The sequence below is a fragment of the Saimiri boliviensis genome, chromosome 5, assembly GCF_048565385.1.
Source record: "Saimiri boliviensis isolate mSaiBol1 chromosome 5, mSaiBol1.pri, whole genome shotgun sequence".
Taxonomy (NCBI): domain Eukaryota; kingdom Metazoa; phylum Chordata; class Mammalia; order Primates; family Cebidae; genus Saimiri; species Saimiri boliviensis.
Window position 1 is genome coordinate 127,898,738 of NC_133453.1, and position 23,217 is coordinate 127,921,954.

The 23,217-nt window shown below is 40.1% G+C and overlaps 1 protein-coding gene across 3 annotated transcripts in view; it reads right to left on the reverse strand.

Moving 5' to 3' along the window:
- The window catches only part of ADAMTSL3 (ADAMTS like 3), a 335,335-nt gene that overhangs the window by 66,843 nt on the left and 245,275 nt on the right, over window positions 1-23,217 (reverse strand). For all 3 annotated transcript variants that reach the window (XM_074399945.1, XM_039480064.2, XM_074399944.1), the window contains exons 18-19: window positions 6,410-6,602; window positions 6,116-6,295 (exon numbers count right to left, since the gene is read on the reverse strand). In XM_074399945.1, coding sequence (XP_074256046.1) covers window positions 6,116-6,295; window positions 6,410-6,602 — 373 coding nt within the window. The remainder of the gene's footprint in view (window positions 1-6,115; window positions 6,296-6,409; window positions 6,603-23,217) is intronic.

Consider the following 23,217-nt stretch of genomic DNA (forward strand, 5'->3'; position numbering starts at 1 on the left):
GTTGCACGGTTTGAGTGGCAGCTTAGCCACAGTGGAATAGAATGCCAGGTAGATTTCTAAGGTTTTTGACTTAAATCCCTGGATCCCAGAAATATCTCTGGACATGCCCAGGGCCTGAAAGAACTTGCCTCCCTGAAGGGAAGGGAATAAGCCTGAAGGGAAGGACATAAGCCTAGATGGCTTCACCACCTGCTGACTGTAGCCCTAAGGCCTTGAGTAGGGCTTAAGGCAGTAACCAGACAGTGGTTGCAGTGGGTCTTGGGTGAAACCCAGTGCTATTCTGGCTTCAGGTCTGACCCAGGGCAGTTCCAGTGACGGTGGCCACAGGGGTGCTTGCATCACCCCACTCCCAGCACCAGGTGGCTCAGCACAGAGAGAAAAAGAGACAGAGAGAGACGGAGACAGAAAGATGCTGTTTGGGAGAAAGTAAGGGAAGAGAACAAGAGTCTCTTCCTGGTACTTCCTGGTAATCCAGAGAATGCTTCCAGATCTTATCCAAGACCAAGTGACATCTCTGACTCTTCAAGAAGTACGGTATTACTGGGCCCGCGAAACACCAATTATGAAGATAAAGATAAAAAATGTCTGAAGGAAGCCCAGCCAAGTTTCTTAGACTTTGTATGGAAGAGCTCAGAGATGGGGACTTCTTGAGGGCATGTTCATCCTAAGCACCAGGGATAAGCTGAAAGTGTTTCATGAAAGAGAGAGAGACAGAGAGACAGAGAGACAGAGAGAGAGAGAGAGAGAGAGAGAGAGAGAGAGAGAGCGAGCGCGTGCGTGTGTGTAAATAAGCTTTTGTGTACTTGTGTGCTGGTAAATGTTTCAAAACATGTTCTTGGAGGAAAGAGCCATGATTGTTTTGCCAGTTTCTGTGGTGCTGGTGACTTCCAGGTATCAACCCAATGTGATCGAGCACAAGCTGGGATGAGATCATAAGTGGCTCTCACTGGCCAGGAAGAACTGACTTCAACACACTACTTCCCTTATGAGTTGTAATTAATAATTCTATGGAAAACTGGGGAATGCCATATTTTAAAATCCATGTATCTTGGACATATCTTGAGTTGATCTTTATAAATTTTCCATTATAGAGTTATTTTCTTTATACTTAGTATTTTAGATATATTAATAGTTCAGGAGTTGAAGAGTTGGCAGATACGAATAACGATACAGGACGTGAAGAACTCAGAGATGATTGTAAGTATTGGAAGAAAGTGGTACATGGACAGAGACAGGAAGTGGGGAGAATTGGTTGGGAGAGTGAAGCGGTTGTCCCTTTACTTTCCCATGATGAGGATATAAACTAGGTGGAGAGCTGGATATAAACTGGTGGAGAGACATGGTTAGAAGGCTAGAGACTTTCTGGAGGTTGAGAGTCACCAATGGAAGTTAAAGAATTCAGGACAGAGAATCAAACACAGTGGCAAAGTGTAGCAATGGAAATCCAAGTATCAAATATTTGGGCTTTTTGAGATTTGGAAGAAGAGAAGCCAACAGAAAAGACGTATTCAGATAAGCAGACAAAAACCACCAAGAAACACAATGAAGGAAGAAGAGGAAGATAAACAAAATAATCAAATGTTCTATCAAAGTACAGAAAATAAAGGCTATTTCAGCCAAAGGGTTGGGCACAAAACAGGCTACAAGGGGTATGTGGATCACAGAAATTCACCATTTGGGAAGACTGCCTGATACGAATCAATGCTCCTTTCTTATAACTTGAAAAGCAGTGTAAGAACCGAAGACTCCTTTCTGCCCAAGGCTTGGTCCAGATCTAAGGAACCACGGCAAACTCATAAGTCAATGAATGGACAAAGCTCAAACATGCCATGAATAGAGCTAGTGTCGGGGAAGAGGACGATGCTGGCTGCACGCCAGAGGCCTGGCTCCACGAAGAATGGAAATTCTGGCATGGCTGCTCAGCCCTTCTGTGTCCAGGCTTAGTGGCCAGGTTCAATGTAGAAGGACCTTATCCAGAACCACAAGATGGATGGCTGCCCCCAAGTGAGCCATCCCACGGCAGAGGGACTACTTTGGCAGGAAGCTTTAAGAAGGGTGGCAATTTGAGGTCAGTCTCTGCCCAAAAAAAAACAACCAAACAAACGAAACAAAACAAACAAACAAAAAAACACAACTCTGATGAGGGGAAATTTTAACTAACAGGAGAAAGCTCCACCCAGTAAGAAACTCAAACTTTTGTACAACAGTTTGTGAGCCTGACTGCACTCAGGCCTCAGCATCGACTTTTGGTGTCACAGGCTGCGGCTGCCTCTGTCTTCTTGTGTGCGTGTGTGTGGTGTGTATGGCTACTCTTCCTCCCAGAGAGTGGCTTCCTGGATGTGAGGTCTTGACTGGAAGCCAGACAGTGTCGTGATTGAGTTTGGGGTGACCTCTTGGAGCACAGAAGAGCTTGCTCTTTGCCCTGAATGGTTGCCTATGAAACGAAACAGCCTCCAGTCCAAGCCAGCTCACATGGGTAGCCTCCTCTTTAGTTTCCTTCTCTTCTTTGTCTCAACAAAAACCCTTCCAGTGAATGATCTGCCTCTCCTGTGTTAGCGGACCTGAGTTTTTCGAAAGATCGCTGTCAACCCCACTTTGCGTGTTTCCTGACTCTGCAGAGACTGCTGAGGAATAGAATTCACTCGCACAGAGCTCTGGACAACCCAAGGATCTGCTGGCAATCTCACGGCCACTGGCCTCAAGGCCAACATAAACCAGGTGGGACAACCATGTGACCGCTCAGGAAATAGCTACCATTGAAAAACAATGAAAATTAGGGTCACTGTGACTTAAAAGTGGGAAATGCTGGCTGATTTTAGGAAGCGGAAAACTTCACAGAAGAGGGACGCTTACAGTTGAACCCAGGCTTTGAAAGCCACAACAGCAAAGACACACAAGCGAGCCCACGCAGATGTGCAGTGGTGTTACTTTAGTGATACGCAACTGGCAGCTGTAAATTCAGTTATTCACTGAGAGAGTGGACAGGGAGGAAAGTGGTCATGTCACCACTAGCCTCCACTCTATGACACCAATGACAACCGTTTGTTCCACAAGACAGGACAGAACTGTGAAGGCCTGTTTGTTCTTAGAGGAGAGAAGCAAGGACAGAAGCAGAGCGGGGGTATTTTAGAGCGTTCTAGGTGCTCCCTCACTGCATCCAGAAACAAGCCGCCTGGTTTCTCCTTGACATCTGCTCCTTTGCTGTCTTCCCATTTTCTTGCCTCTTCCCCTTAGGTCAGGGCAGCGCTTGCTCAGAGAAGTCAGTACCCGGAACCACTCCCACCGTGGACACGTGTAAGGGCTAACCCACCCAAATCCGAATGAGAGGCAAGTAAGGAAATACTTCTCACACTGCAGGTGTATCATTATGGCACCCAGGAATCTTGTTGAAATGCATACTCTGATTCCTTAGGTCTGGGTGGGTCTTGAGATTCCTCATTTCTTCTAAGTTCCCTGCTGATGACAGTTTGACTAGTCCTTTGGCCACAGGAAATGTAGCAAACAGAATTAAGCATTCACAATGACAAGATTCTCTCCACAAAAACGTGGCCCTTCCTTCTGTCCCTAACTATGGAAGCAGTAACTGGATCCTTCACCTCCCCTGACGATGGGAAAAGGTAAGACTTCACTGTTGGGGCTTAGCTGGGTGACGGCATAAATACTGTCTACCCACCTGCCTACCCAGGCTACCCACCTCTCTAACACCTTTGCCTGGTCCACCCTGCCTGACCTAGTCTCAAAGGAATTCCCAAAATAATGATTCTGAATTGGGCCGTCTATTGTTCCACGTGCAAGCGGGAGGAAAATTAAGCAAACCACTTCTGCCCACAAAGCTCTCCAGACAGAGGTTACCTGTCCTTCCCACCCTCCTTTAGGGAGGTGGTCTCACCTGGATCAGCCTTTTCTCTTTGTTTAGGACCTGACTGCAGGAAGAGACAGTTCTTCTGCCCCTCGAGTCATTGACCCAGTATGGCAACTTTCCCAGGAGAGCTGTGGCCACGGACACTGTCTCCAACTGTTTGTGAGTTAGACAGAGGAAGTGGGATTGGTGGCTGGATCCTAGGGCAATTCCTGCTCTGCAGACCCTGGAGAGATGGGTTCATCTCTTTCCTTGGGCTTCTTCTGAGGTTTTGGGCCAAGTTTATATAGACCTTCAGTGGCCTGGATTGAGGATAATGACTCGTAGGATGTCAATTAAGATAGTTTGAAAATACTAGCCCTTAACAGAACTAGACAGTTAAAACAGGAAAAATCCCAATCTGGAGAAGAATTCCAATCTGGATATAGGTACAGAAATACTGTTAATCCAACCTACAGCCAGAAATGTGGACCTTCTCTCAGAGGGGATGGGAAGAGCCTACTCTATTAGACACTGCCATGTCCACTATCTTATGTTACCCTCACTAGAACCATTGCATTTAGCAAAAGTAAATGGGGGTTCAGAGAGATTAGGAATATTTGACAAGGACGCCCAGATTTAGGCTTTAGAGCTGGCGTTCCAGCATGGGTCTGTAAGGCTCTTGCATAAAAGACGGGAGTGTATGCCATGTATACTAGTTTTGGGTCATATGGACCTGGGTTTGAATCTATCTCTGTCCTTGGGCAAGTTACTGAACCTGAATGACCCTCTGTTTCCTCATGTATAAAAAGGGAGACAATATCTGCTTCTGGGGCTACTGCAGGCTGAGATGAGAGGATCAGGTCATGACTGTGCCTGGCACTGAACCTAGAATTCAGAGCAGCTTGTGAATGTCACTCACTGTCCTTCCTTATTTCTTGAGGTTATTTCTGATGTCGGGGTTGGCTCTCTACTCCAAGAAGATACACACCAGGTGACAGTGACTAGATGTTACAAGACACTGACAACATAACTAGTTATCTGTTTCAGAATCTGTGCTAGAATCTCAGCCTGGAGATGTTAAGGATACAGGAAGGCCGGAGTCAAGGGCTGGAAGAATAAGGACTGGAATAAGAGAGCCACGAGAGCAAGAAAGGCCCTACCAGCTACTCTGGGAAACATATACAATAGTCCCTTCTTATCCACGGTTTTGCTTTCCACAGTTAACTGTGGTCCAAAAATATTAAATAGAACATTCCAGAAATAAACAATTTGTAAGTTGTAGGTTGCATGACGTTCTGAGTAGTGTGATGAAATCTCTCACCATCTCGCTCCATCTGCCCAGGACATGAATCATTCCATCCACGCTACCTGCCTATTAGTCACTTAAGTAGTCTTCTCAGTTATCAGATCAAAAAACCATAGGATATATAGGATTCAGTATCATCCACAGTTTCAGGCATCCACTGGGGTCTTGGACTGTATCCCCTGTGAATAAACGGGAACTGCTGCAGACTTATAGAAGATCCTGAACAAGCAGGAGACTTGATGGACACCATGATGGGAATACTATGGGATGCTAGCTAGTATGGAGATGGGAGAGTAATACAGAAAGATCAAGTGGGCAGTGTAATATAAACAGAAAGAACTCTTGGAATAAAGTCAAAATAAGTGAATTCTGCTACTTTTCCAGCTGTGGGAGCTTAGGCAGCTTACTTCAGCTATTGGGATTTAATTTCCCCCACCTGAAAAATAAGGCTTCATTAGTAGACTGGGTCAAGTCCTGCCAGTACTGACACGATGTGCTGGAATTCTACTCCCTGCACTAATTCACGCTGGCCATGATGATGGGGAAAGTTAGCAGCGTAAGTGACAGAGCACAGAGGAAGCGAACGCATGGAAGATGTTCAGGACGTTGGAATGACAGGGCTTAATGAATGAGTCCCTACGGGAGGACACAAGGAAGACAGGAACCAGACTGATTTGAGTTTATCCTGGGATACTATGATCCTGGTAGTTCCAAAAGAAGGGGCCCGTTCAAGAGAAAGATGATAAGAACACTTTGAATGATATTGAGTAAAAACTGGAAATGAATCGTTGTGTGTGGGCCTGGACTATGGAACCTGCACCACCCCGAGAGGGAGTGAGCACCTCCTTAAAGGTGGCATGTGGTCCCCTAGGATTCTTACTCATTTCACACTAGTTCCAGCCTGATCTTGTGGAGGAAATATTTGAGGGCAGAAAAGAAAGGACTTTAAAGTCGAGCGTGGCCCTTACCTTCGACCAGTCTCCCACAGCTAAATGTGGAGGACAGTCTGTCCTGGCACAGGACTTGTGAGACGATGCCTTGGGTCCTTGGCACAATTCATCTGAGAGATTCAAAAAGCTGCCATCCGTTAGCAGCTGCCGACAGGTGACTCTCCTATTCTGAGTTCCCCCGCCACAAGTCCTGGAACACTAAGAAGACAAGAGGGGGTGAGGCGGCAGGCTTGGCCTACTCTATGTTAGTGCAGTGCAGGGCCCCCCACAATCATAATCACAGAGGGCCCTGGAGTGCCCAGTCTGCCCTACCTGCTGCCATTCTTCAATGTGCCAGCCAGGAGGGCAATCAAACTGATTGCATGCTTGTAAAGCATGGGGCTTTTCATCTCGGCACTCCTCAGGAGGGGCAGGGGTCTCTCCAGGGTGCAGGCAGTATACATCTCGGGTCTGAATTCCAACTCCACAGGTAGCTGAGCAGGGCCCCCAAGAGCCCATGTGCCACCTAAAACAGAAAACAAGTAGGGAAAGTTGAACGATCCAATAAACCAATGTGCAACCATCAGAGCATGAACAACGTGAAGTTCTCCTCTGCACTTCCAGACTTCACACCTTGCATACAGATTTTACAGTCACAGCATCTCCAATATAAGCAATTAAAATACAGAAATGTGGTATTTAAAGGCAAGAAATGTCAGGAAAGTGTTCACATATCTTAACCATTTGGGAAAGTCTAGAGTAAAAAGCAGCAGATTTGTTCCCATCCTGTCCTACCACCATATATCAAAAATAAAATCCTATGTTTTGTTTTGAATGGAGTCCCAAGGCAATGATGATTTATATAGGTATCAAAAGAAATTTTAAATGTTTAAAAGCATACTTGAGGAAATCTTCAGGGCACCTGGCTTCATTATTTGGAATATCCCTAAGAAAATTCTTTTATGTTAGGATTGGATTTACAACATATATATAATGTGATTCCTTTCCAATAAGATCTTGGAAAAATCAGGTTTTCTCATAAAACATCTGTAAAAATGAAAAAGCAGGGCAGCTGCTTTCGATACATATTTCCAAGTTGTCTTCAAGGAAGATTCTCCCAATTTACACTTCCAACCAGAAGCATTTGAGAGAGTCTAGTTGCCTACGCCCATAACCACATTAGGGAATATCACTGAGAAAAGTCTCCGCCCATCTGATGGTGGAAAACTTACACATTATGGGAATTTTAATTTGTGGATATTTAATTAGCAAACATGAATTCTTCACTAGTTACTGTAGAGATACATCATTAGAAAACCACTTTTAAATGTTTAAAATGTTCATAAAAGGATGCTGGCTCTGGGGTAGTTTGTAATAGCACACATACAAAAATTAAATTAAATTACATTTTACAAAAAGGAAGCAGATCATGTAAATGTTTAACGATAAATCGGGAAATAATTGTCCACTCACACAGCACAATGCTTGCAGCCATTAAAATAATAAAGTAGATGTATAATTATTAACACAGAAATATAATCATGATGTATTTCCAATAAAAAAGAAAAGCAGGTCATAAAATAGCTTGCAGAGTATAATTCTATTTTTTTTGCATTTATAAATGCATGCAGAAAAATGTCTGAATAATTATGCATTAAAATGCTACTAGTGATGGTATCTAACTATAGGATTTTTATTTTCTTTATTCTTACTGATTGATTTCTCTGTTTTTATTATAATAAGCACTCATATCAGAAAAATATTTCTCTGAAAAAATTAATTAGTATTTAATCTAAAAATAATCTTCAGTTTTTCTCATTTCTAATTTTCTATTATAAATGTCTCCTACTTGTGTAAATAAAAGAAAATGAAAAATAGTATTAGCACAAATATAATAGGGACAAGGGAATACAAGTTTTATTTATGAAGGAAAAATTTCACAATGAAGATGTGATCATACAAGTATGGAGATTATATATAAAACATAAACTTGTAAAAAGCAAGAGCTGTTAAATATAGGAAAAACGGACAGAAAATAATTTTAAAATTTAAAACCTTTAAAATACTTCTCTAAACCCTTGGCATATTAACAAGGCAGACATTAACAAGAATATAGGTTTAATAATATATCTGAAAACATGGATAAAACAGATAACTTTCTAAGGAACTACAAAATTTCAATTCAGGAAAGGGACTGGACCGCACTGGTTTTGTGGTCAAATCCTACAAATTTTCAAGAAACAGGTGAATTCCCATATTATCTTAAATGCTCCAAAATAGGAAGATGAAAATATTTTATATATATTATAAAGCTAGAGAAAATATCAGCACAAAACCTGACAAATATATATGTAAAGCAAACTTTTGTATGTGGTTATATATCCTAAATCCTAAATGAAAGTATAAATCCTAAATAAAACAGAAGCAAATTATCAACAGATTAAAACAATACAGGGTCTGTGCTCTGGTCTGAAGGTCTGTGCCACCAACAAATTCAAATGTTGAATCCCTAAACCCCAACGTGATGGTATTTGGAGGTGGGATCTTTGAGAAGTAATTAGGGTTAGATAGGGACATGAGGGTGGGGTCCTCATGATGGGATTAGTGCCTTTATAAAAAGAGTCACCAGGGAGCTTGCTCTCTCTCCACCATGTGAGGACACAGCAAGATATCAGCTGTCTGAAAGTCAGGAAGAGAGTCCTCACCAGAAACTGAACCCTGCTAGACTTTAATCTTGGACTTTCCAGCCTCCAGACTATGAGAAAATAAAGTTTTGTCTTTAAAGCCACCCTGTCTATAGTATTTTGTTATGGCAGTGTGAAGTAACTAACTCAGTATATTTTCTGACCATAGGGGAACTAAATTAGATAATCCCCAAATACTTAGAAATTATGCTGTAATCTTCTAAATTACCCGTGAGTCAAAGAAGAAATCAAAGGGGAAATTAGATAGTATTTTTAAGTGCACATTAATAGAAACATCAAATGTCAACATTTGTGGAATTCAGCTAAAGCCATGATTAGAAGAAAATCAATAGCCTCAAATGACATACTAAAAAAGTTTGACAATAATAATCTAAGTAATCATTTCAAGAGGTTAAGAAAAGAATAGCAATTACACATTCAAAAAGTAGAAGAAAGAAAATAATACACACGAGAATCAAAGGAATGAATAAGAAAACAAAACAAAAAGTTGGTCCTGGCAGGACATGGTGGCTCACGCCTGTAATCCCAGCACTTTGGGAGGCAGAGGTGGGCGGGTCACCTGACATTAGGAGTTTGAGACCAGCCTGGTCAACATGGTAAAACCCCAACTCCACTGCAAATACAAGAATTAGCCAGGTGTGGTGGTACATGCTTGCAATCCCAGGCTGAGACGAGAATCGCTTAAACCCGGGAGGTGGAGGTTGCAGTGAGCTGAGATCTGGCCTGGGTGACAGAGTAAGACTCTGTGTAAAAAAAAAAAAAAAAAAAAAAAAAAAAAAATTGGTCCTTCAAAAGGCTAACAAAATAAATAAACTATTGATAAAATATATGAAGAAAAAAGAGAGAAAGCACACATTATAAAATCAGGAATTTAAGGGGGGACATTTTGTCATGAAAAATAAGAAATTAAATTTATAATAAAGTATTTTAAAAATCAACTCCAGTGTCAGATGGCTTCCTTGGTGGAATTCTACTAAACATTTAAGGCATAAATAATTTCAACCTTACAGAAACTCTCTAAAAAAATAAGAAGACGGAAAACTTCCCAACTCATCTAAGCTAATGTCAATAACAAGCAGATTTAAAAATCTTAAACAAAATATTAGCAATCAAGTGATAAAGTGAAAAATAATGTTACATGGTGACCAATCTGGGTTTATTCTAGGAAGGCAAAATTGGTTCAACCTTGGAAAATCCATCAGTGTCTATGACATAGAAAACTATAGAAAAAAATTCATATGATCATTTCGATAGAGACAGAAAAACATTTGTAAATTTTAACACGTTAATGATAAAAACATTTTTAATTTGAATCAGTACATCCAAAAAAGCAAGGGCTTGGGGGTTGGAAAGTGAGAGAGGGCTGGAGAATAGAGCAAAATAGCTAATTCAGCATTCCTTTGTTACAAAAAATAGCAATACCAGTTACTGAAAGACATAAAGGTAAAGACATTCCCCCATACAAACGAAACATCTCAGTTGACCAGAAATCAATGTCAACACACAGTGCTAAAGCACTAAGAAAGTTATGAAACAGAATATGTAATGTGTTCGAATGTACTGAGAGAATATTTAAACTCTGATAGAGATTTTGAGAATAAGTTAATGATGAGATCATTGAAATTAGGCAAACAAAAATGAAGGAAATTGCCAACTTCAGAGAAAACAAAAACTTGAACCCAAAAGAAAATGTAACCATAATAAAATATTAAATGTCTTAGCTGTACAATGCTTTTTAAATGGCAGCATTACCGAGATACAGTTTACATCACATAAAGTCTACCCTTTTAAAGGGCAGCTCCTCTTATAAAATAGCTCTAGCCTACCTCTAGGCATTTTTAGATACTAAACATCTGATGATGGTGGCACATGTGACCATGACCCATTAAATGACTATGTGACAAGCTGCTTATCATAAAGCAGGCATTATCTACCTACAAACTCATATAGTTAGATGTGACCAGCGGTGGCATACCACTGAGTGGAAGTGGTATATGGGACCAGGCATTAGTGGTGAGTGGATCATTGTAAAAAGTCTAGTGTTGGTAATGGCCACAAGTGACCAGAAATACCTAACCAGACACGACTTTGGCATGACTGTAATTGTGTTTTCCTTGAATCTAATCTCCCTTGGCTCCTGACAAATTTATAAACTTAGTTCTCCAGCCTATTATTCCTATGGACCACTTAATATCTTTCTAATAAGTTTATTTTTAGCTCAAGTTAAGCAGAATTAGTTTACACTGCTTATATCTAGGAACCCTGATTAATATAAAGTGATACAAGTTTTAGATTACTTTTGAATTCTAGAAATTTTACAAATTTAATATGTAAAAAGACAAAATCAATATATAAATTAGGATTTCTAGTCATTTAGCACCTATCCTTGAATGTTAACATACATCATTATAATTTTTAAACATTTTATTTTAGGTACGTGTGCAGGTTTGTTAAGTAGGTAAATTGCATGTCATGAGGATTTGGTGTACAGATTATTTCATCACCCATGTAAATAAGCACAGTACCTGCCAGGTACATTTTAAATCCTCTCCCTTCTCCCACTTTCCACCCTCAGGTAGACTCTGGTGTCTGTTCCCTTCTTTGTGTTAATGTGTTCTCAATATTTAGCTTCCACTTATAAATGAGAACATGTGGTATTTAGTTTTCTGTTCTTGCATTAATTCACTTAGGATAACGACCTCTAGCTCCATTCAGGTTGCTGCAAAGGACATGATCTCTTTCTTTTTCTATGGCTGCATAATATTCCATGGCATATATGTGTCACATTTTTTATCCAGTTATTTGATGGGCATTTAGGTTGATTTCATGTCTTGGCTATAGTGAATAGAGCTGCGATGAACATATATGTGTGCATGTGTCTTTATGGTGGAATGATTTATAATTCTTTGGATATATACCCAATAATGAACTTGCTGGGTCAAACGGTAATTTTTTTTTTAAGTTCTTTGAGAAATTGTCACACTGCTTTCCACTATGGCTGAATTAATTTACATTCCCACCAGCAGTTTAGAAATATTCTTTTCTCTGAAACCTCACCAGCATCTGTAATTTTTTGACTTTTTAGTAATAGACATCTGACTGGTGTGAGATGGTATCTCGCTGTGGTTTTGATGTGCATTTCTCTAGTGATAAGTGATGTTGAGCATGTTTTCATATGCCAGTTGGCCACATGGATGTCTTCTTTTGAAAGTGTCTGTTCACATCTTTGCCCACTTTTTAATGGGATTGTTGGGTTTTTTTGCTTAATTTGTTTAAGTTTCTTACAGATTCTAGATATTAAGCTTTTACTGAATGCATAGTTTGCAAATATTTTCTCTCATTCTGTAGGTTATCTATTTACTCTGTTGATAGTTTCTTTTGCTGTACGGAAGCTCTTTAGTTTAATTAGGTCTCATTTGTCAATTCTCGTTTTCGTTGCAATCGCTTTTGGCGTCTTTATCCCAAAGTCTTTGCCAGGGCTTATGTCTAGAATGGTATTTCCTAGGTTACCTTCCAGAGCTTTTATAGCATAACTGTAAATGTTTATAACAAAAGTCTAGAGTTGTTCAGTATGTCCACCCTTTTACTGATCAAGATGAAAGGATTTCTCAGCTATCTTGAACTACTTTCATCTGTTACTGTTAAGAATTCTGTTTTTCCTGACTTTTCCATACTTCTCATTTTATTTCCAGTGTTTTTGTGAGTATTGATTTTGCTTGTTGTACCTTTTATTCTATTTTCCCCTCTGTCATATTTTATTCTTAGGTTTACCCTTGGAATTTTAAAGGCCCTATTTAACAACTGTAGACTTAACCAAAATCATTTCCATCTTAACAAATGGTACAACGGCCTAAAGCACTTTCATTAATCAGCCTCTCTGAGTTTTACAAGGCTTTACTGGACAGTATTTCTTTTTTTCAAATCAACAAATCAGAAATTATTATTGATTTTCATAGTCACTAATTTTTCTTAAACATCTTTATAATATACTTCGATCATCATTCATTCTTATATCTCAGACCTTCGTCCTTCTAGGATCATTTTCCTGCTCAATGAATACATTCTTTAAAATTGTCTTTAGTGAAAATTTGCTGATAGTGCAGTTTCCTGGTTTTGTTTACCTAGAATACCTAGCATAATATTAGTAAATATTTATTGATTACCTATGATGTGCCAAGCTCTTTTTAAAGTACTTTATTTGTATTAACTCATCTAATTGTCGTACAACCTTACCATAAGACTGTACTTGGTTGACGTCTGCTGCATAGGTGATACTATCACAGTCTGAAAATATCCCTATTTAATCTTTAAACGATTGTTTTAGTAAGTATACAATTCTAGGCTGATAGTGATTTTTTATTTTTTGAGCCATTTGAAGATAATGCTTCATTATTTCACAAGAGAAAATGTTGTCAGTTTTTGTTATTGTTCCTTTCCTGGATCTTTCTGTATTGACTTTGAGATTTTGTCTTTAGAGTTCTAAAGTTTAACAACAATGTATCTGAGTGTGTACTTTTTTTCCCTCCTTGGAATTAGCTGTGACTCCTGATTCTTAGGTTTCACATTTTTTCCATTAATTCTGAAATATTCCTTACTACTATCTCTTTGATAACTCTCTTTTTCTTTTTAGAATCATGAAATCCTTTTATCATTTTCTCACAGTATAAGGGACTTATTTTTTTCTTTTAATATCATTCTTTTTTCAACGCAAAGGAATCACAAGTGAATGAATTAGTAATGATTCATCAGAATGATAGATGCTTATATATAAGAACGTTTCCTTATTTCTTTCTGAACCTGTTGCCACTGGGGAATGCCGCTATTTGTTTACTTAAAAAGTGGGAGAATTTAATATGATTCTCTCTTCTTTTAAAAAATTGAATTTATGGAAATTTAAGGTGCACAGGTGCAGTTTTGTTACATGGATATATTGCAAAGTGATAAAGTCTGGACTTTTCCTGCAACCAACACCAGAATAGTGTACATTGTACTCATCAGTGATTTCTCATCCCTTACCCTCCCTCCCACCCTTGAGTCTCCAAATTCTATTCCACACTCTATGTTCAGGGGTACACACTATTTATCTCCCACTTATAAGTGAGAACATGTGATATTTGACTTTCCAATTCTGAGTTATTTCTCTTAACTGCCTCCAGTTCCATCCATGTGCTGCAAAAGACATGGTTTCATTTCTTTTATGGCTGAATAGGTGATTCTCTCTTCTTAGCATATTTTTGGAATATTTTTGAATGAATTCTTTTACTTATTAAGTTTTGGAGGAAAGAGATTTAATTTTCATTACTGTATTCAATTATCTCCACCTGGTCTCTCCTTTGACATGTGGGAATTATGGGGATTGCAATTTAAGAGACTTGGGTGAAAACACAAAGCCTAACTATATAATTTCATCCCTCCTCGCAAATCTTACGTCTATTTCACATTTCAAAACCAGTCATGCCTTCCCAACAGTCCCCCAGAGTTTTAATTTGGTCTAGCATTGACCCAAAAGTTCAAGTCCAAAGTCTCATCTGAGACAAGGCAAGTCCATGCTGCCTATGAGCCTGTAAAATCAAAATCAAGTTACTCACTTCCTAGATACAATGGAGATACAGGCATTGGGTAAATATACCCATTCCAAACGGGAGAAATTGGCCCAAACAAAGGGGCTACAGGCCCCATGCAAGTCCAAAATTTGGCTGGGCAGTAAAATCTGAAAGCTCTGAAATGATCTCCTTTTGACTCCATGTCTTGCATACAGGTCACACTGGTCTAAGAGGTGAGCTCCCATGGTTTTGGACAGCTCTGTCCTTATGGCTTTGCAGGGTACAGCCCCCCCCGCCCCAGCTGCTTTCATGGGCTGGCATTTTCTGCAGCCTTTCCAGGAATACAGTGCAAGCTATCAGTGGATCTACCATTATTGGGCCTGGAGGACAGTGGCCCTCTTCTTACAGCTCTACTAGGTAGTGTCCCAGTGGGGACTCTGTCTAGGGGTTCTGACCCCACATTTCCCTTCTGCATTGCCCTAGCAGAGGTTGTCCATGAGGGCTCCACCACTGCAGCAAAATTCTTCCTGGACATCCTCTGAAATCCGGGCAGAGGTTCCCAAACCTCAATTCTTGACTTCTGTGCACCTGCAGGTCCAACACCATATGGAAGCCACCAAGCCTTGGAGTTTGCACCCTCTGAAGCAATGGCCTGAGCTGTATGTTGGCTCCTTTTAGCCATGACTGGGATGCAGGGCACCAAGTCCTGAGACTGCACAAAGCAGCAAAGCCCTGGGCCTGGCACACACAACCATTTTTTCCTCCTAGGCTTCTGGGCCTGTGATGAGAGGAGCTGCCATGAAAAACTCTGATGTGCCCTGGAGACATTTATCCCATTGTCTTGGCAATTAACATTTGGCTCCTTGTTACTTATGCAAATTTCTGCAGAAGGCTTGAATTTCTCCTCAGAAAATGGGTTTTTCTTTTCAATTGCATTGTCAGACTGCAAATTTTCTAAACTTTTATGCTTTGCTTCCCTTTTAAACATAAGTACCAAAACCAAATCATCTGTTTGTGAATGCATAAAACTGAATGCTTTTAAGAGCACCCAAGTCACCACTTGAATGCTTTCCTTCTTAGAAATTTCTTCCACCAGATACCCTAAATCATCTCTCTCAAGTTCAAAGTTCCACAAATCTCTAGGAGAGGGCAAAATAACACCTCTTGTTTTCTTTTTGAAATTCCATTTTTATAAGTGATAAACCTTTTCAATATTTCCACTGTATCTACCTTTTGTGCATATTTTACACATTTTATTTATTCTCCATGGTTTATTCTGGGTAATTTTTTCAGCTCTCTCTTCTATTTTACCTGTTTACTTCAACACATAACTTTTAAATTTCTATCATTATATTTTTAACTTCTAGATATTCTATCAGCTGACCCATATAAAGTGCCAATATTTGACCATTTTTGACCAAATAGGAAGTTTTAGATGGTTCAATGTGATAATTGGTTCTTCTAAACAATCTTCCAAGTAGTTTTGATAGTTTATTGTTCGTATCATAGATTTTGTTTCCTGTTTTATATATGTAAATAGTTTAAATAAACTTACATTATATTCTATACCTGATAATTCCAATTTATGATGCTCTTTTTTCCTCACTGACTCTCACACATGTTTATTCATGTGGTTTTTTTTTTTTTTCATTTTTGATTATGAGCTTATGCTCATTATGTCTTTGTGGGAATTTTAAGATCTGGATAGAAGATACAACCCTCCACACAGGATTTACATCACCTCTATCAAGACTAGCATGAATTAATTTTTTGGATTACATAGAGTCAATATAAATCACATTCCTACATAAAGGGCTATTTGTAGCTCTTAGATTCTCAGGGGAGTCTTTCTGATTCCTTTCATACAGAGGCAGAGCTGAGACAGATAGTTCTCCTTGCAATCTCTCTTTACAGGATGGATTTCATTTTTTGAATTTGCCTTTTCACGGAGGTAGACCCTGGCTTTATATGGGGAATCTCCATTCCTTACCTTCTGAAGGTCCAAGGATTTGTCTGTCAGGCAAAAGATGTTAAAGCCAAAAGTGTCCATTACTGAGACTGACAACTGAGGCAATGCTTCCGCTTGTTTTTGGCTTCTGAGGATATTGCTTACTTTATTATAAGCTTAGTTCTGCATTTCCAGTATTTTAGAGGTATTTAGCAAAAAGCCTTTCAGGATATCAAAGTCCATCATGTGGTTAGAAATTGATGTATATAATCACATACTTGAAATAATAGTTCAGCAAGTTTAGCTCTAGGTGATCATGATTTTCCCTCAGTATCCTGAAGATATTATTCCTTTGTCTTCTGGAAACTCCACTTGTTGATAAGTTGTTTGTAGTTAATCTGTTTTTCATGTGTGGTAGCTTTTCAGATTTTCTTACCATCTCTGATTTTCTGTAGTTTCACTATTACGCATCTTTGTGGGGATTTATTTTCATTTGCTTCTCTTGATACGAGGAGTGGATATTTTTTCTTAAGTTTCAGTAAAGAGTTTACTTCTTATCTTGCTTCTCTGACATTACTTCCAGATTTCTTAATTTTCTTCCCTTTCCCAAAATCATCAACTATTTTTCTTCGATCTTAGAAACTGAACTGTCATTTTCCCCGATTGCTTTGGGACCTCAAGCTCCAAATAATCACAGCTGCAGCTTCATTCACCACCCTATGCTTCCATTCCCTTTCCTAGCCAGTTGTTTTCTTAATTGTGTCTTTGGTATGCCTCCTTTTCTGCATCTACCATTGATCTGTATTTGGAGCAGAATGTGATGTTCCAACACCATCTTACCTGGAAATCTATTAATTACTTACATCTAAATTCCAGAAGTTTTGAACGTGAGAGAAGTCACCAAAAGTCGATACATAGGTCATATTTGATGACGACTGGATTACGTAGCTAAATCATTAGAAGGCTTCTGTTTCATGATTAAAACAGTTCAGCTTAAATTTGTAAGTTTATTAACGTGACTTCAGGATGATCCTCTTTCAAGCAAGTGTATAGCTAGACAAATCAATTAGAGTCACAAGGAACTGGAGATTAAGCTGCTTTTTGTTTAAGAAATGGGTAACCATTTCTTATCACAGACAATGAACTCAATAAAGACTTGTTTTTTATCTTAAGAAACAGGTAACAAGTTGTTACAGAAACACATCATTCTTGCCTCTTGTTTTCCTCCTTTCCTGCCTAGCAGTGCTGAATCCTGTTAGAGAAGAAGGCTCTCCTCAGACTAGGAGGACCATTATGTAACCCAGCATGTTTCTACAAGCTGCTGGCTCTCTCCTGGAAAAAGCAAACTCCACAAATAGCAGACACTCAGCACTTATAGGATAGATCAGGGGGAGTAACCCCATAAAAGCAAATAAACATCCAACACCCCACCTTGGAGAGTCCAGGCTAATACATCAAATACATTTGCCTTTGGGTAAATAAAGATCCACTGGCTGTCTAACCCAATCTCAGTGGTAAGTTTCACCCTGGGGTGATATTTTACTGCTATTGCCCTTGGAGTCAGTAAATATTTGTATGGAAAATATTATGCAATACCCTGTTCCTGTTATTCCTACACTACTAGTTTCTAGAACCTAAAACATTTTTGTAAACTTACCTTTATTTTGGCATCAAACCTTTGTCTCTGCTGGTTTTTTTCCAATATAACTCTCAACCTTTGAAAAGTTTATTAAATTTGCAACTTTGAAATGAGGAATAGTATTTCCTTTCACATAAAAACAGACTCTTAATTTTGCAAAGTGGCCAAGACATGTTGTCTGCTCTATTATTCCTAGCTTGGAAGCTCTGTGGGCAAGAGACTGCTGAGGAAGAGAATGTGTAAGAACTCTCGCTGAGGCACAGTGATGAGAGAAAGGGGATACTGTACACAGGCCGATGCATGAATAAACCAGCAAGCTTTCTCCAGTAAACTTAAGAAAGCATTTCTAGACTTGTTGCTAAATCTTGTTCGGGGTTGGTGAGTAACGGAAGAGCACTGCACACTAAACTCAACCCTGTCTTGACCTCCTGGGCAGGTCAAACCAAGGCTGTGATTCTTAGAACTAAAACAAACCCCGAGCACTTCCCACTACTCATGTGTAAGGATTCCTACAAAAGGACTAGACATAATTTGAAGATGTGAGTGAAAAATGCAACCTGAAAGCACTACTCAGAATGAAAGACTGGCAGTTAGGGGACCTCAGTGATCATAAAGTCCAACACCTTTCTTCATCATTCATATTAAGAAACAGGGCCCAGAGAGCCAAGGAACTTGCCTGAAATTCCTTGAGAGACATGGAACCGGGGCTCTATCCTGTGTTTCTGATCCATTTCCAGTTTTCTTTCGACTTTTCAGAGTTCTTTGCTATCAAGTGTCTCAGGTTAGGATCCTATCTTACAGTATGTTGAACTTCATTTTACCAGTGAGAAGGAAGCCAATGATTACTTCTATGGGAGAGAAGTAACTAATGTCATAGTAGAACAGGGCCCTAAGAGGCAGAGGGCATAGTGCGTGCAAAGGTCCAAATGGTATGAATGATCAGGAGTGTGGGTCATATTGCATAATTTACTGTGACTGCTGAACAAGTTCATTAGGGTGAACTTGAGTGTGAGTGCTTGTGTGTGTGTGTGTGTGTGTGTGTGTGTGTGTGTGTGTGTTAGAGGTGACAGGAGGTATGGCTTAAGAGTTGGATTCAGGGCACAAAGACATTAATTTACATACTGTTATGGGTGGAATTGCCTCCCCACAAGAAATGCGGAAGTTATAATCCCCAGTACTTGTGACTGTGACCTTATTTGGAAATACGTTCGTTGAAGATGATCAAGAGGAGGTCATTAGAGCAGGCCCTACTCCGAAATGAGAGGTGCCCTTACGAAAAGGAGAAGTGTGAACACAAAGACACAGTGAAGAAAAACCCTAAGAAATCACAGGGACAATGCCATTCAGAAGCCAAAGAATGCCAGAGACTACCTGCCAGGAAAAAGCCATGGAACAGAGGCTCCCTCACAGCTCTAAGAAGGCATCGACCCTGCTGACACCTTAATTTTGGACTTCTGGTGTCCAGATCTGGGAGGAAATAAATTTCTGTTCTTGAAGCCACTCTGTTTGTGGTTCTTTGTTATGGCAGCCCCAGGAAACAAACACGCTCCGAAGGAGAGAATGTGGACTTCAATCCACAGATAAAGGAGTGTTGTGGAAGGGTTTCACGCAGAGGTGCACACAGTCATTTTGCAACTTAGAAAAATAAAGATCTTTCATAGTCATGCATGTGCACATAGATCAGCGCAGGAAACGTGAGGGAAGAGTTCATTTAGAAACTGTTAAAACAGTTCAGGTAAAACACATCTGAATTAAGGCAGTGGCAGTTACACATGATTAGGACAAATTCATCAGGTATTGAAAAGTAAATTGTCAAGAATCTCAGGTGCATATTATCAGAGAACTAAAACCATAAAAGGCCATTTTATGTGACTCCACTCAAAAAAGCAGCTCAGATTTCATGATAAAGTGGTGGCAAATGAGCTGGACTTCAGGTTGAAAATATAAATTAAAAATTATAAAATCAAGTTATCTTATCGTGAACATAATTGTGGTTATAATGCCAACTTTACGTACTAATTCTTCGAATGACAGAGAATGAATTGTAACTTGTTTCACATTTTGGCTTTCTTTTCTGAAAAAAATTATCTGATGACACATTATGGCTATCTTCACTTCCAGAGCAAGAGTGTAACAGTTATTTTTACAAAAGCAAAATTGAGAGTTTCATCAGTGTTCTCAGGGCCTCTCTTTTCATCCCGTGATATGCAAATCATTCTCATTCAAAGCGCCTTTCATGTTGTTATTTTCATTTTCTCTGTTTTAGTTGTTACTTGGCTAGAAACAGAGGGCAGACTCTGGTGAAGACTAGCTTAATGTCGATTTGAGGTAATATTTGAATCTAGGAATAAAATATACCCCAACACACTGGGCTGTATTTTCTTCTTTTTACTTTTCTTCGTTAATGGCTATAAATGCATCATATCTGGCTGGGTGTGGTGGCTCATGCCTATAATCCCAGAGACTTGGAAGGCTGAGAGAGGATGGCTTGAGCCCAGGAGGTCAAGGCTGTAGTGAGCTGTTACTGCACCGCTGCACTCCAGCCTGGATGGCAGAGAAAAACCTCGTCTCTCAAACATTTCAAAATTTAAAAAAATTAGTGACACACATGGCTCATTCCTGTAATCTCAGCAACTTGGGAGGCTGAGGCAGGAGGATCACTTGAGCCCAGGAGTTCAAGGCTGCAGTGAGCTGTGATCACACCACTGCACTCCAGACTGAACAACAAAGAGAGACCCTGTCCCAAAAAAAAAAAAAAAAAAAAAAATCACACTTAGCCAAATTGTAGTCACAATTTAAAGTCTGTGCAAATTCTAAACCGTATTTTTTGTAGTCATCTTTCTAGAATACTACAGTACTAGCTAGCGTGGACAAAGGGGATGGCTAGTGGACGGCTTGGAAGTCAGGAGAGCAGCTCTGCGGGTAGCATGACATGTGGGCTCCCACAGCTTCCATTTGGCCACCCGGAGAAGGCAGGTTTGAACTAGATGACATCTCATGAGAAACGCTCCATGTCGGGGCTTTATTTTGGAGTATGCAATTTATTCAGTGCATGCTCATGGACAACCAACCAATTACCTAAAAATGCTAAATTTCGGTTTTCATAGACAGAAAATAAGAGCCTTTAATCACTATATGTTTATTAGCACATTTCTGGAAAGAATGTGAGGCTATTAATCATAATAGTACTAGCTACCTTTCACCAAAAAGAGACTACCTAGGGCAGTGATTTTCAAATTTTTTGCAGAGCAAAACACCTGATATAGTGCAGAAATGTCATGAACGGGTTCATCCATTGTTTTAAATAAAACAGTACATAGTAAAGGATTTAGGAGCCAGGTGCAGTGGCTTACGCCTGTAGTCCCAGCACTTTGAGAGGTCAAGGCGGGCAGATCACTTGAGGTCAGTTTGAGACCAGCCTGGCCAACATGGCAAAATTCCATCTCTACTAAAAATATAAAAATTAGCTGGGCATGGTGGTATATGCCTGTAGTCCAAGCTACTCAGGAAGCTGAGGCAGAAGAATCACTTGAACCCAGGAGGCAGAGGTTGCAGTGGGCCAAGTCTGCACCACTGCACTCCAGCCTGGGTGACAGAGCAAGACTCCATCTCAAAAAAAAAAAAAAAAAAAAAAAGAGAAAAGGATTTACTGATTACAGAACTCTTAAAACTGCTCTGTAAAACGCTGGAGCATGGGGCCAAGGTTGGGAAAGCAATGTTTCTGAAGGAAACACTGAGCATTTTTGAAAAAGACAGTAGAGATGCATTGATATTCATGGCTACAAATATAGAAAGGGATTCAACTATTTTGATGTAGAATGTTGTTGGTGGCTGGGCACAGTGGCTTATGCCTGTAATTCCAGCACTTTGGGAGGCTGAGGATCACCTGAGGCAGGTAGATCACCTGAGGTCAGGAGGTGGAGACCAGCATGGCCAACATGGTGAAATTCCATCTCTACTAAAAATACAAAAAATTAGCTGGGTATGGTGATGGGCACCTGTAATCCCAGCTACTTGGGAGGCTGAGGCAGGAGAATCGCTGGAACCCAGGGGGCAGAGCTTGCAATGAGCCATAAGATTGCGCCACTGCACTCCAGCCTGAGTAACAAGAGTGAAACTCTGTCTCAAAAAAAAAAAAATGTTGTTGGTGTCATATAAACAGTAAAAAGGAAATGATGTGATTTGCAGATTCACATGGAAGCAAGCTTTAAATGCAGGACACTCAGATGGAATTGTGGGGAGCTGAATCCCTAGTTTTAAGTAATTTTCTTAAAAAACATTATAACTGGCTGGGTGCGGTGGCTCACACCTATAATCCCAGCACTCTGGGAGGCCAAGGCAGGAGGATCACGGGGTCAGGAGTTTGAGACCAGCCTGACCACCATAGTGAAACCCTATTTCTATTAAAACAAAACAAAAATCAGCCAGGCATGGCGGTGTGTGCCTGTAATCCCCGCTACCCAGGAGACTGAGGCAGGAGAATCGCTTGAACCTGGGAGGCGGAGGTTGCAGTGAGCCAAGATTGGGCCCCTGCACTCCAACCTGGGAGACACAGCAAGACTCCGACTCAAAAAAAATTTTATAATTGATATAATTGTATCCATCTTTGTTCTCCCGTTTCAGGGTTTGAGTAATCTTTTTAAAAACGTAAATCTGATGTACCACTTCATTGCTCAAACCCTCCAATGGCTTCCCACTGACTCTCTGGATGAAGTCCAAGTGCTCACTGTGGCTCTTGCCCATGCCTGTCTCATCTCACGACACACTGATTTCCTTTCTCTCCAGTTCCTTGAGCACACTGAGCTCTTTCTTTCCTCAAGGCCTTTGCATATACTGTCCCCTCTGCCAGAACACTCATTCTTCTATACCCATCCTGGCCTATTCCTGCTTGTGTTTTACGTCCTCAATAATTTCCTCAGGAAGGACTTCCCTGACCACTGCACCAACCTCCCCCACTTCCCTGCCCCACCAATGTATTTTAGGTCCTCATAGTATTCTTGCTCTTGAGATGCTGTTTCTTTAACATCTGCCTCGTGCCTCATCCCCAGATTAAGTTTAAGAAAACAGTTTACAAAATGATGTAGTACACGATTCCAATGTCATGGGGAAATACGTGGAGAAATGTAACTATTGGGAAAATACGTGGAGAAATGTAACTATTGGAGAAAAATGTGGGGAAGTCAAAATGTTTTGATCCCTCCCTGTATTTCCCCCTGTGCCTTGCTCCTGTTCAGGAAGGTGGTCATCTCTTTCCATCTTCGCTGCCTCAGGGGAGGGATGTGGCAGCGGAAAACAGAAACCCTGGC